Source organism: Artemia sp. Qi Xiang Cuo, chromosome 11 (assembly GCF_049724085.1).
Source record: "Artemia sp. Qi Xiang Cuo chromosome 11, ASM4972408v1, whole genome shotgun sequence".
In the NCBI taxonomy this organism is placed as follows: Eukaryota; Metazoa; Arthropoda; class Branchiopoda; order Anostraca; family Artemiidae; genus Artemia; species Artemia sp. Qi Xiang Cuo.
In genome coordinates, this window is record NC_142804.1 from 9,543,764 (window position 1) to 9,559,007 (window position 15,244).

The 15,244-nt window shown below is 33.7% G+C and overlaps 1 protein-coding gene across 1 annotated transcript in view; it reads left to right on the forward strand.

Moving 5' to 3' along the window:
- Positions 1-15,244, forward strand: part of LOC148946606 (dedicator of cytokinesis protein 3-like) — a 218,343-nt gene that overhangs the window by 199,227 nt on the left and 3,872 nt on the right. The window contains exons 17-19 of the mRNA XM_089096363.1: positions 3,200-3,300; positions 7,712-7,961; positions 14,650-14,839. Coding sequence (XP_088952489.1) covers positions 3,200-3,300; positions 7,712-7,961; positions 14,650-14,839 — 541 coding nt within the window. The remainder of the gene's footprint in view (positions 1-3,199; positions 3,301-7,711; positions 7,962-14,649; positions 14,840-15,244) is intronic.

Sequence of the window (15,244 nt, forward strand, 5' to 3'; positions counted from 1 at the left end):
CCAATAATAAAAGCGTAGACCAAATATTTTCCCGGGATAAAGATTGGGTTATATATCGATGTCCCTTCTCCAAAACGCATTCTATATTTATCTGAAAGCCCAATGAGACTTAGGATATTTGGGTGTTAAAACAAACTCTTCGAGCTTTTGTACCCCCCCCCCCTTCCACAATGATCCGCCTCCCCTTCTCTGTAATAACCGATGAGCACTTGCGCATCACTGTGCAAGATTTTGTCAAACGTTAGCTAAAAAAAATAGCGAGAATGTTGGATGGAAAATAAAATACGACACCAACTTTGTGTTACCATTGAATCACTGATTGAATCACCATTGAATTTGAACACCACTGATTGATAAGCGTCATCTGCAAACTTGGCAGTCTTTAAAATAAGAAAGACGAGAAAGAAACTTGGAAAAGTTTTATATGGTACATTTAAACATTACTTTTATTTTGGCCGTTAATTATAAAACTAAAGAAACAACTCAATTTTTCTCTAAGCAATTACATAACGCTGGAGTCATTGAAATACAAGCTGAATTCTGGTAACGCCTGTATTTTTTTGCGTAGGCCTGCTATTTTTCTTAAGTTCTTTTTTACTAAATATTCGAATTTTAAAGGAGAATTGGTATCAGACATTTTGAGGATTCCCCGTTCTGTTGACTGTTGGTTCCTAATCCATACAAATCCATGTGATTCCAAGCAATTTTTGTAAAAGGCTTGTTTATTAAGTGCCCAAACTTTGTTAGGTACTGATTCTTATTAGTGATTCATTTTCAACCATTACGATGCGTGATTGCGATTGGTTGAAAAAGTTAATCACTGATAAGAATCAGTATATAAACAAACGGATAATTTTGTCACTGGTCACTGATAAATTTTTAAGGAGAAGTGTTACCAGACACAACTTTTGGGGAATCCCCGTTCTGTTGGCTGTTGCTTCCAAATCCATGAACATCCACTAGCTAACTATACTTAGTTTTTTACTTCTGATTTTATGTTATTCTAAAATAAGAATTCCAATGTTTAGCCAAACATCCAAATTTCACGCTGAAAAAGAAGCTCCTAAAAAGGAAACTCTTACAAGAGGGGGAGAAAAATATGATTACAGTATTTACACGATATTACAAGTTTTTAGCTGTCGAGTTTCACAGAATTGTTTCTCCAATATAAAAAGTTTGTAAAAGGTATTTTTTCTTAAGTTCCCCCCCCCCTGGATACGCCCTTAACTGCAGCAGTATTTTGCGTTATGTTATAGTTGTTTTATATATACAGTTTCATTTTATATTATATACAGCATCTTAATTATATTATTATATTATAGTTATATTATATTATATTAAATCTTAGTGTTAAGTTATGTTAATAATTAACACTAAGACCCCCCCCCCCTGGATACGCCATTGACTGCAGCAGTATTTTGTGTTATGTTATAGTTGTTTTATATTATATACAGTTTCATTTTGTATTATATATAGCATCTTAATTATTTTATTATACTATAGTTACATTATATTAAATCTTAGTGTTCAGTTATGTTAATAATATTTGAGAAACAATAAATATGATAAAAAATATGATTACCGTATGAACACGGTATTACTTTTAACCTACTTTAATCACACTTCATCTTATAAGACCAATCTATAAACATCTCTATTCACCATTCACTACTGTCGATTCTACTTTAAAGTTTTTAAAGCTATTATATAGCCGAAACAAAATAAAATTAGGTTACCTGTTACCAACACGTTTTAGAATCGGAATTAACATGATATGACTTATTCCCGTGCCACATCTATCGATAAGGAAAGCCAAATATTATGAATGACAAGGTAATTTTGTTGATTTTAGCGTTACACTTGTATTTAAAAAGCAACAAATTAAAATTGTAAGAAATTAGTTTAAAAAGTTTGCACCTACAGTAATTTGCGTCTAACTGTTCTCTACTAATAGTAAGTCTTCTTAACGCTTGTCATATTCCTCACCGAGACAGAAAAACCGCTTTTCGAAGTTTCCACATATTCTAGTATTAAAGAGTGCGACTAAAACCTTGGACCTCAGTGTTTTTTTTAGAAATGTATACTTTTGAGCTCTAGTCAACTTACGAAATTCCGAATGGTAAACATACGTGGTAGTAAATCCGTCCGTAATTTTGATTTGATCGGAAAACCTGACTCTAATGTAGCACGGGCATTAAACTCTACTTATCATTTAAAAATCATACTTATTCCCCTGTGATGATAATGATGATGAAATTTAATCCTCCTTCTCATTGGCGTGACTAGAGAGGATCATGCACTTTGGATGAACACTTCTGAAATAAAAAGGTTAATTATAGGGACTTGTCCCTTGAGATCTTCTGTAAAAATTCCATTGTTGCTGGAATTACTGTCATATTCTCATATTCATGACAGTCTTTAAGCTTATTTACACGCATGAGATCACGAACTTTATTTCTATGGCAATCAGTTACTGGGCACTGTTATAGAAGGTGATTTACTGTTTCTACTTGGTCACTGCTACACTTTGGGCTTTCTTCATAGAAACGGGCTAGTATACTCCCTTGTAAGGTGGATGTACTGAAGCTTTGAAATTTTCAATTACCATATAAACCATATCGCCATCTAATTTTCAATTATCTGAAGTAGATGTCAGCATTAACCCAGCGATCTTCAACTTGCTGACAAAAACGCCGATAAAATAGTATCGTTCAAATGGTAATGTAAGTTAATAAAAATAGTAAGGCAAGACTAATGAATATATCCATTGTCTTTACAGGAAATTCTGGCTGCTTTAAAAGTCTATTTGAGAATTATCAACTGTTTGGTTCTTGGTTGATTTTTCCGATGTCTCTTTGCCAAACATTTTTTTTCTTAGTTGTCTACGCATATTTTTCCCATTTCATATGTTTCTGTGTTTAGCTTTATTCCACGTTTTTTTCTGTCTTTACGTTTCTTCGTCGTAGTTATAAGCGTCTATAAAATTTAGTTATAATACAATAATTATATAATTGTAATGTAATATAATAGTTATAACATAATAAAATAGTTATAATATAATATAATAAATTTAGTTATAAGTGTCTATAAAACTTAGAACCCATGCCTCAGTCTCTTCTCAGGGGGTTTTGAACAACAATATGCAGTTACTAGCAGTAAGTTTTACTTGGTATAACTTACCAATTTTTTTATTTTTCAGATTAATGTACTTAATTTACTGGAAGATTCCCGATTTGTACATTTTAAGCCAGTGGTTGATGCTTACATTAAAAATCATTTCTCAGCTGCCTTAGCCTATAAGTAAGTACTTCTTAAATTTTTAGACGTTTATATAATGTACTGAATTTTTGAAAATGCACTGAATTTTTCCTGATGGCTTAAATATGGAATATTTTCTAAACAGCCCTTTTTAAAATGGACTTCTTTAAATAAGCTCCTAAAATATGTTTTGTCAACAAATCATATTATACAAACAAATGATTTTCTAGTCCTAACCCTTATTTTTAGAGAATATCCCTATATTTGTCATCCCTATGTCTTCTCGGGAATTAAGCCAGTTTCTATACAATTTCCGTTTTTTAAGTAGCCTATAATAATTTATAGAAATCCTAACCGATACATTTTAAGCCATACCCGATACCCGATTTGTACATTTTAAGCCAGTGGTTGATGCTTACATTAAAAATCATTTCTCAGCTGCCTTAGCCTATAAGTAAGTACTTCTTAGCTTTTTAGGCGTTTTTTTCAATTGCGTCAGGGTTGGGATAGGGAGGGCTTTGGTTGCCCCCTCTCTAGATCTTTTTGCCCATCCTCGATCTTGAAAATACCTTTTTTCAGTAATTTCATTGAAAAATGCCCTTTTTTGGCATTTTCGCTGAAAAAAGAAAAAATTAACAGATTTGCCCCCCCCCTCTATATATTGAAGGATAAACCCCTCCTTCAACTTTTATGAATTGACTCTACTATGTACTGCTTATTAATTATTTATTTTGATAGGAGGGGGGTCGGGCTATAGCAAATTCTCTACCCAAACTCTGCTTATTCTTCAATCCTCTGAAATTTGATCTGAGATGTGTTTGTTTCTGAAATGACTGAGAATCTGAAATGATATTTATCATAGTAGTAGTAGTAGTAGTAATAGCAATTTATTATCCAAAAAAACAAGGACAAAATCAATCGGCAGCACACCAAAAGTGTCGCTTGCGAGAGTGTGCTACTAACAAAGAATAAAAGAAAATAGAAAAAAAAAAATTAAAACAAAAAGAACAAAAAAAACACAAAAAAAAAAAACAACGGCATAGAAGAAAAAAATATTTTATTAAGTAGAAAAAAAACGTCATTAAAGTTGCATTAAGGAACTTGAGATTATTTTGATTTTCTATTGGTAGAATTTATATTCTACAAATAGTATTTGGTAGTTATACCAATATTCTACCAATTTATATTCTACAATATATTCTACCAATCTGAATATGGATTACAAGGAGTTGGATTTAACTTATTTTAAAGGAGTCTATCACATGCATATTTTATTCTTGTAAGCCTTATTTTGAATTTGATCTTCAATTTTCATAAAATTTAGTAACATCAAATCTGTGTTCAAAAATTAATTCTGCACATCTTCCGTAAATCTGGATCAGATGCAATAATACTAGTTATTTTCAATACTTTTTGGTTAAATATACTGATAATTAAATTAAGTAAAAAAAATAATACTGGGGATCGTCTGTACATTTATATAAGTTATAAGAATAGTAATGGTTATTATTAAGTTGAAGTGATTATGATAATTCCCATGGTTATATTAAATATTAAAAAGATTGTACGGATAAGTTATTATCAAAGATCTTTAATAAATAAACCTCAAATCTGAGGAAAATTACAGTGATAAGCTTGTGTGATTTAGATTTCTCATGCGCAGAATGTGCATGATTGGCTATTTTGACAACGAATCAAAACCCAGGAAATGATGACGTGTCTCTTATTCGAGCTTTGTCTTTAAAAGTCTATGGCTCTAGATATAGACTATATTTAGAAAGACAAATACTTCTCCTGAATTTTTATCAGATTTGATTAGACAAGTGAATAGTGAAAAGATCCTGGCAGTCAAAATAAAAAATATTGGATTAGAAAATAAAACGTTGTATTAAGGGTCGTATCCAGGATCTTTTTTTGGGAGGGGGGGTCTACAAAAAACGCATCAAAATTTGTTTATATTTATTTTGTTATGCTTTGATGAGTCGGAAAAACATTTTGGGGGAGGGGGATTCAATCCCCCTCCCCCTGGATACGGCCTTGATTGGATGGCCCATTTTAGTTTTTCATTGGGAGATTCTTTGGTTTAAAATTTTTGCCAAAGTTTTAATATATGGTATTGTTTAAATTTTTGCTTTAAAGAAAATACACGTGGGGATTACTTATTATGGGGATAAGGGCACCAATTTAAGACAAGTAGAGGAAGAGGGTGGGGGTGCAAGGATTGGATTAAATTTGTTTAATGAAGATGTAAAAGAAGTGTTGTTCAAAATCCAAGGGGAGGGGCAACTTTGTTGTTATTCGATTTGGTAAAATTCTAGTTTAGCTACTTTTTGTTATCTTTGAAAGGGGTTAGGCTAGGAAAATGAAACTTTCAGCAATGAATCCAGGGCCAAAAATATACTCTGGGAAAATATTGCCAAGGTTCTGTGTCAACCCTCTTCTGATTTCCAAGTCTTAGAAATTTGTTTACTTTGCAGGTATTACATACCAATTGAAATTTTGTCAAAACAATATTTTATCTTAATTTTAAGTTATCACTTTCTTTTTCTCTGGTTTTAGCTCCGAAAATGCAATTCCTGTTATTTGAGTTATTCCTGTTATTTGTTATGAGTTCCTGTTATTTCCTGTTATTTGTTATTTGAAGCCATATCAAAGGTTTTTTTCTAAATTTAGTAAATGTATACGCAGATCTTTGAAACGTCATAAATTGGAATTGAGCAAAGTTTTGGAGCTGCAAAAAGTTTCGATTTACTTCATTTAAGCAGAAGATCTGTTTTGCAAGGTTTCACTTTTATGACACAAATATTTTCAAGGTCATCAAAGGTTACTGCCCTCAAGAGGGAGAAGGAGTGAAGGTAGATAATTCAAAATACCTTCCCAGGACATACTTTAGTCTGTAGACCCACCCCTGAAAGCTTTGTTTTCCTAACCTAACCCCTTTCCAAGATAGCAACAAGTAGCTAAACTAGAATTTTACCTTCGATTTTGTTCAATAAAAAAAAATTGGGTTGGGGGGTGGGTAATTGACGAGTATCTAGAATTTATAACACTTCTAAATAAAACCTATAGTACAGCTCTCTTTTGTTTTAAAAGATCTCCGGGGGGCCTGGAGAAACGGATAGTTTCACAACATAATTTATAGGACAGTTACCTACTCGAGAATCCTTTCCTCTCCTACCCTCTACCCTGAAAGGGTAGGATCTGCCACCCTCTCTTCAATTCCTTCTCATCCAGTGAGTCCTTATTCTAATGTTCAGTTTTGGACTTTTGACCTTTATGATATAGCTTTAGAATTACTAGCTGCCGATTCTCTGGTAAGGTCTTAGACATATATCTTTACACTAAGGGAGGAGATTCCCTCCTTTCAGATTGGTCTAAGCCTCCACCCCCTTCTGGAGAAACGAAGGAATAAAACACCTTTTATTATTTTATCCACTCACCTGGGAAAAGCCCTTGATACCCCTTCCTCCCCAAAGGTGGCAACTCTGTGCGTCTATGCTTAGTACTATAGCTGCCAAAAATTTTCATGAGGTATCCGTGCATTTATTAGAATATTTCTCAAGAATATGATAATTTGTCCTAGAAATCTATATTTGCTTCGTCGAAATTTAATTTATTCTTTTTCCTTTTCTGTAAATTAGAAATGCTGACAGAGGTGGTAATTGGGAGGGGTGAGGGGGAGGGCAATTGTCCCCTCTAGATTTAAATTTTGTTTTTTATTTTAATGAAAAAAATACTCACCCTTTAGATCTTGAAAAGTAACTTTATATATATATATATATATATAAAAACAAAGCAAATCTGTGGCCTATGATATTTTCGTGAATTTAACCCCTAAATGTAGATACTACTGAACCACATCCCACTGCTAGGTGCATATGCATGTTTTTTTTCTCGAGGTGGGAAGGAGGCATTAAAAAATAAAATGAATAAGAAGCGCCGAGAAACTTGGTTAAATTAGGATTTCGGAGATGGGGGTGGGCCCATAGGATCGTCTTTCCCGCATACTTGTTGTTGCAGGTATGTCATCTCTCACCTATGCTTTATAAACCTGGTCAAGGAATGGATAGCAGAAGAAAAGAAGACATATATAATTTTATATTTTGCTTCTAAAATATTTTTTCTTCTAAATTTATATTTTTATATTTATATTTATATATAAATTTATTATAAATTTATATATTTATTTTTTATAAATTTATATTTTTCTTCTTCTAAACAAGAAGAAAAATGTAATTTTAAGCTTTTCTGAGTATACTGTATATGTAAATATAAAGCAATTTAAATATGAAATTAAATATTAACTATGAAGCAATGTGTATAATATATATATTCACTCTTCCTACTTAGTAGTTGACTTAGGTTCCACCGGTGCTCAATGTCTACGAAAAATAGATTATTTTTCCAAAGGTATGCAATATGAATTACAGAAAGTATCTTTCTTTTAATATAGTGGACTTGTGGAATGTTTCAAGCGTCACACGAGCTTCCTTCCAAATCCAGAAAGACAGCCTCAATTAATCAAGTGCTTTCGAAGCTTTGACTTTTTGAGCCGCTTCATTGTTCAATCATGGAAACTCCATTCTCGTGCCTCGCCTTCTGATGGAGGTCAACAACTAACGTTGATTATCACTGACCTCTTTGATGCCTTTCGTCTCATGATGGACACAACTTATGATATTGAAGCATCTCACGATGCTAAGGTAAGTCTTATTCTCAAGGTAAGTACTCAAGGTATTCTCAATGTATTCTCAAGGTAAGTACTCAAGGTTAGTACTCAAGGTAAGTACAAGGTAAGTACTATAAGGTAAGTACTATTTGATTTTTTAAAAATGTAATATCACTAGGAAAAAAAAAGTTGTATATTGTTACCTATAAACTTTGCCGTTATGTCATCATAGTAAGACTGAAAAATTTATACCCGGTGTCTCAGGGGATGTATGAGTAGGAGTAGATAAGGAAGGGGTAGGGATAAAAGGTTGAAAATACCTTTCTGAGACGTAATTTGGGCACTGAATTCATTTCTGGAACTTTTCTTTTTAGTTAACTTTATTTCACTTAAGCTTGTTAATGTTACTAGACTAATTTTGATCGTGATGAGGGTTTTTTGTCTTTATAGGCTAATTAATTTCTTAAAAATGAAGGAAGCAATAAAACTGCTTCAACTTCGAACATTATATCCAATCAGAGGCAACGCTATAGCGTTGCCTATAGTAAAGGCCACAAAGCTCCAATGTTTTATTATTATTTTTTTCCCCAGAGGTTATTCATATGGAAGGGGTAGTCGTAGAAACTTTGGAGGGGGCTCATTCGATTGGAAATCAAAAGTTATAGTTACCTTTTTAATAGTCAAAATTGGTCGGAGGGCAACTAGCCCCTTCCACGCCCTTTTTTCCTCGAATGCATCCGATAAAAATTTTGAGATAGCCATTTTGTTAAAAATAGTTCAAAGATTAGATAACAAAAACTCCGGGTTGATACAACCCCCACGGGCCCGGGGGCAGGCATTGTAAGTTATGCCCTGGGAGGCATATATGGTTCATATGGAAGTGTTGCTCGTATAAACTTCAGAGGGAACTCATTTGATTGGAAATTGAAAATTCTAGTTCACTTTGAAAAGTCAAAAGAGATCAGGGGCAGCTAGCCCCCCCCCGCTTTAGGGCCCTTTTTCCCCCAGATGCATCTAATCAAAATTTTGATATAACCATTTTGTTCAAAATAGTCTAAATATTAAATAAAAGAAAATCCGGGGTCAAAACAACCCCCCAGAGCCCGGGTTACTCCTGGGGCATATAAGGTTTTTATGCAAGGGGAGGTTGTGCAAGATTCAGAGGTGGCTCATTTGATTAGGTATTGAAAATTATAGTTACCTTTTTAAGAGTCAAAAGTGATCGGAGGGCATCTAACCCTCCCCCCTCAAACACACCATCTTTTCCCCATATACATTGAATCCAAATTTTTAGATTGCCATTTTGTTTGAAATAGTCTAACTATAAGAAAAAAAATTCGGGTCAACATACCCTCCCCCCGAGCCCGGGGGAAGGGTTTTAACTTAAGCCCCTGGGGCATGTAAGGTTTTTATGGAAGAGGTAAATTCATCCAATCGAACTTTTGAGATAGCCATTTTGTTAAAATAAGTCAAAAGAACAGATAACAAAACTCCAGGGTCAACAAAAACCCCAGACCCCGGGGGCAAGTGTTTTATGTTATTCCCTGGGGGTATATAAGGTTTTAATTTGATGGTTTTAAAATCGTTCAAAGATCAGATAAGCCCGACCCCCCACCCCTACTCAAAAAATTTACTAACGATATTTCCAAAACTTAAGGGAGCTGACCCCTGGTCCTCCCTGCATGTCCCCCCCCCAAAAAAAAACAACTGATTAACGACATTTTATTCCAAAAATTTTTGGAACTCACCCCTGGCCCTCCATCGCCCAATAACCCCCCCTCCCCCCAAAAAACTAATTCTTTAACGATATTTTATTTCAAAACTAATGGGAGCTGACTCCTGGTCCCCCATGGATTGATACCCCCTCCCTTCTACCCGAAAAAAAACTGATTAACCATATTTTATTTAAAAAATCATGGGAATTCAGTTTAATTTTATTAGATCCTTCCAAAACTGTTCAAGACACATATGTTCTTCACTACAAACAAGAGTTTGGCTACTGCCCATTTCCCTAACGTTAAGCGTAAGGCCTACTGCATATTTGGTCCTTTACTAAAACTAATTATATTACAAATATTTTATTTTGTATTTATTATAACATTGAAAATAAAATGAGAATTACTTTGAAACCAGGCCAGACTTTGCCATTAGGCCCACTAGGCCCTGTGACTTTCATTATCCCTGAAGTTTTCGGGATTTCCCCGAAAATCTTGCAAAAACGGAGCGGCAAAAACGCTTGGGCCTAGAAGTGTCAAAGCTTTAAATCCGGCCCTGAGTGAAACAAAATCTTGAGCTGGCGAGCTTTCTGCAATTAATATCATTATATATTGAATATTCAGTTTAATTTTATTAGTTCTTGCCAAGACTGCTAATTTATTTTGGAATAAAAAATTATTTCGAAATAGGAAATTTTCAAAAACTTGAAACTTTGACAATAAAAAACGAACAGAAATTATTAAAAAAAAAAACTTTCCGTAAAAGAATTTTTCTAAAGAAAAATAAAGGTCATGTCAAATTTAATATCAGAATAAATAGAAACATACAATAAATCAAATACAAAACGACCAGAAATTACTATTAAAAAATAAATGATAGGCCTACCCAAAACGAACAGAAATTAAACGAAACAATCATAACACACAAACATACAACATGTACTAATGTAAATAAATAAATAAATGTCAAAACGAGTAAAGTTTAAATTAAATATGCAAATTAAGCTTAAAACGAACAAAAATGTTTTGCTATTGAGGCATAAATGAAACCCAAAGTGAACAGAAATTAAATAAACGCGCATAGCAAAGGAACATACAATAGGTACTAATATAAATGAATAAATAAATCTTATAACGAGTAAAACTTAAATTGAATATGCAAATCAAGCTTGAAATGACCAAAAATCACTACAAACAGGAGTTTGGCTTTGCCTCCTTCTTTCACTGTAAAAGACAAACCAACTAAATTAATCTTAACTACTTTCCTGTTAACAGGAAAATAGGGAGCCCTTCCCCCTTGATACAGTTATTCCGGCAATTGAAAACATAACTTTCACCACTTTGCCATACATCTCAAAACCCATCGACAAACTTCGGAAAATTTAAATAAAAACATAATCTTTCTGTTTCTTTCAAAACTGAACAAAAAGTTGAACATTTTTTCAACTCGGGAAAGGATAAAACTGACCCTATACTGGGTAGGGGTGTCTACAGAGTTCTGTGTACATGTGTGAAATTTTACAATGGTAGGACCCATCAACAACTTGGGGAACGCTTGCATGAACACAAAATTTCAATAGATAAGTCCCTGAGATTGAAAAATAAAAATGACAATTTTTATTCCACCTTGGCCCTGCATATCTTTGAAAAATCTTGAACATTTAGTTCTTTTCGAGGAGGCAACTTTAATATCTACTGTAAATGGCCTGCCAAAATCTTTTAAAGAGGCAGTTGAGATAAAAAAAATATATAAGAACCTTGCGATGTAACATATTCAGTTATATTATATATTTCATTATTAATTACTTGTCAATCAAAGTCTTGCTCGGCTGAATGTCCATTTTTGAGCCCCCCTAAATTTTGAAAAATACCTATTTAAGCTTTATAAGAAATCCCCCCCTTTCTCCTGCACTTTCATGAATTGGTGTCTTTTGTTGGTATGCTCAAGTCTTCTCTCGGCTAAATATTCATTTTTTCGTTAATTGTCTACTCATCAAGAACCAGAAGCCAGAGGTTGCGTCATATTCCCCTCAATTACCCCATCAATTATTACCCATCATTACCAGCTGACTGACGATTCAATTGCCCCAACACTTTGAAAAATCTCTTTATTTGGCATCATTTCACAAAAATGTAGATAAGAGTTTCTTTCGATTTTTTTTTTTCAATGAAGACACTTATCTTCACTTAAAGGCCAAGGTTATTTTTTCACAATTCAAAAAAGTTCGGAAGAATAGGAAGATAAGTCTACGAACCAAAATTAGAATACTGGAAGCTACAGTAATGACAGTGGTCAAGTATGGTTCTGAAACGTCGACGCTCCTAAAGACGGAAGAGGATTTATTAGATGCTTCTCAGAGGAATTGTCTACGGATCGTTTTGGGCACCCGCCTGACTGACTGCATTTGAAATAATAAGCTATACGAAAAATGTGGTGCAATTCCACTTTCTAGGACTATAATTAGAGAAAGGTTGAGGTAGCTAGGACACATTTTGCGGATAAAAGAGGACAAATTCCCAAAGATTGGCCTTTTAGCCTTTTCGGCCAATTACCTAGGGCCAAATGAGGAGCAGGCAGTCCTCGAACTGCGCAGGAGGAGGGTATAAGAAAGAATTTAAGGGAAATTGAAACTTTTTGAGAGAGTGTAAAGATGAAGGCTTTGAATAGGTGGGGATGTAGGAGGAGCGTGCGTAGCTTTGTTGGTCTCAAGTGGCTTGGTGCTGTAGTGAGTTATTAGTAGTAGTATTTTTCAAATTCGAGGAATTGCGGCATTTTTTATTTTTTTTGATGAAAATACAAACAAATAAAATCTAGCCCCCTCCCCCGATTGGGGCCCTGATTATAAATATAAAAATTTCGTCGATTACTATTTGCTGTTTTGTGTGTGTAGGCTACGTGTGGCTTATTCTTTACTTCGGTGTTTTGTTGTTTCGGCTGTTACAATTTTACCTTCCGAGGTTTCAATATCTAATAACCAGGTTTCAGAATTTACATCAGGAATTTCGCTGGAACCACTTTCCTTGTTGGCATGTGGTAAAGGATGTCGACACACTGTTGTCTGCAGGTGTGGTTTTGACTGGCTAGTTAGGTGTTTTCTGTACACCCAGGGCTGGAAAAAGGGTGATTAGAACGATTGGGTCCAATCGGGCCCCGCATTTGAAAGGGCCCTGCGTCGCCATAAAAATGAACAATTGATTTTCGAAATTGTGAAATGTTCTTAAGAATTCTAGTAAGCGTTGCTTCTGGAGAGAGATCATTTTCCAGACTAAAACCAATAAAAAAACCGCATGAATAACAATAAATCAGGATAGACTAAATAGTTTAGCAATTATGGTAACTGAAAGTGGAGACATAAGGAAAATAGAATTTAAAACCGTTTTAAAAGCATTTGCAGAAAATTTTTAGAGACATGTAAATTCATGGGCCCTTTTTCGGTGATGTAAATTACAAAATGCAATTTCAGCTTCATGATATCTAGGGGACACAAACGTGAATTAACGTTAGCACAAAATGAGTACAAAAAAGAAGAAAAAAGGGTAAAATCATTTGCTCGAAATGAACAAACTGAACCATAAAGTGAGACAATATCCACGGAAAAACCTAAGATACGTAGATGTATAACGGGTGATAATAAGAAATCTAGACCATCAAAAATGGCAAGACCAATCCAAGCAACTAAGGCAAAAGGCATTGAAAAAATGTCTGAAGCAATGATAAACGAAAATAAAGATCACAGAGATATGTAGTTAAAATATTAGTGAAACCGACTATTAGAACAAGTCAAAAACGAAATTGAAGAACATAGAAATTTGCAGTTAAAAGATAAGTGGCACCGAGAATGACAACGACTCATAAACGAAAGTGAATAACAAAAAAAATGTGCGGTTACAAGACATGCGATAATGAGGATCAGAACGAATCAAAATGAAAATGAAGAACAGAGAAATGTGTGGTCACAGCGTTAGAAAACATACGACCGCGAGAACAAAGAAATATGCAGTTAGAAGATAATCAGCCGTGAGAATTACAAGCAACAGCAGGAATAATAAATTGTCATTGTAGAAAGTGAAGAACCAATAATTGTAGGGTTAGCAGAAACACTAAAGCAAGTATCAAGAGTGTTAAAAATGACAGTGAAGAAGAAAGAACTGTGCTGTCAAAGGACATCAAGAATCAGAATGAGTTAAAAATTTAGATAATTTCGAAGACCACACTGTCTTTCCATGACGATAAAATAAAAGTTCAAAATAGGGATAAAATCCTTTTTAATAGACAGTGTATAATAAATTTCAAAGAAGTAGCAGATATTTCGGTCATGTATGCACTGACAGTCATCAATAGTAAAACTGATGACGGTCACTGTATATGTGACCGACCTATCTGGTATTTTTTGTGAAATTTATTATGCACTGTCTATTAAAAAGGATTTTATCCCTATTTTGAACTTTTATTTTAGAGTCAAAAATTAAAGTGCAGAAGAAAAAAAAATATTTGTGTGCATAATGGTACACACTCGAGAACAAACTGGTTTTATCTGTCTGTATTAACAGACTATTAGCTTACGCTCAGTGGAAAACAAGTGACGGTTGACAGAACACATTGGACTTGTATAATTTGGGCTATATATTTGCAAATTAACGGGTGAGGGTAAAGTATTTGGACAGCGTGAAGTTAGAAAACAATTCTTACTTCGTAATATGCAGAATAATTATAGCTATCACATTTTGCATGCAGACCGTTTCCACTTTACCCCCCCCCCCCTAATGTGCAAATATATAGCCCAAATATGTTTCTAAAGTATTATATTTTCATTAGATTTTGGTATATTTCATTAGGATTGACCTGACTTCACTTCCCGAGTGTGTACCATTATGTACACAAGTACAAAACAACCTTATGTTAGAAGAACAGCACCACCACAATCTTTGATGCCAACAAAAAAATTGTTTTCATTGAACAAATTATTCTTTTGAATTATTTTCTGATTAAACAAATAAATTTTGCAGGTAATATTTCTGAAGGTAATGCCAGCAGTTATTTCAAATTTTTTAGAAGTGCTCGAGCCGGAGTCACTAGCCGGAGGAGTATCGGAGCTTATAGACAGCCTCGGAGCAACTGAGTCAGCAGAAGAAATTATTGCCGCAAAATTATATCTGATTAAAAGAATAGCTGCTACAACCATTTTCTCCCAACCTTGTAAGCTATTTTCACCATTTTGTTTTTTTTATATTTGACCTATTTTATTATATAGACAAATTTTTAGCCTAAGAATGCAGTTGTTTGTCCTTTTGAGCTGATGGGTAAATTTATAGTAAGATCGACAAATTTTGTATAAGTGATTTCTAGATCACAAATCGATTTCTTGATCATTTTAGATCATAAATGGACTTTAGATTTCTAGATCACGAATCGTTTTCATTATTTTGTACCAGTGACTCATTTTTAATTCAAAATAAATAATAAGTAGGTAATAAATAATTAAAATAATAAAAAATAAAAATTTTAAATAAATATAGTTTTTTATCAATCGATCATTTCATTTTCAGTGATTTTAGATCACAAATCGATTTTAGGTTTCTAGATCAAAAATCGTTTCTCAGA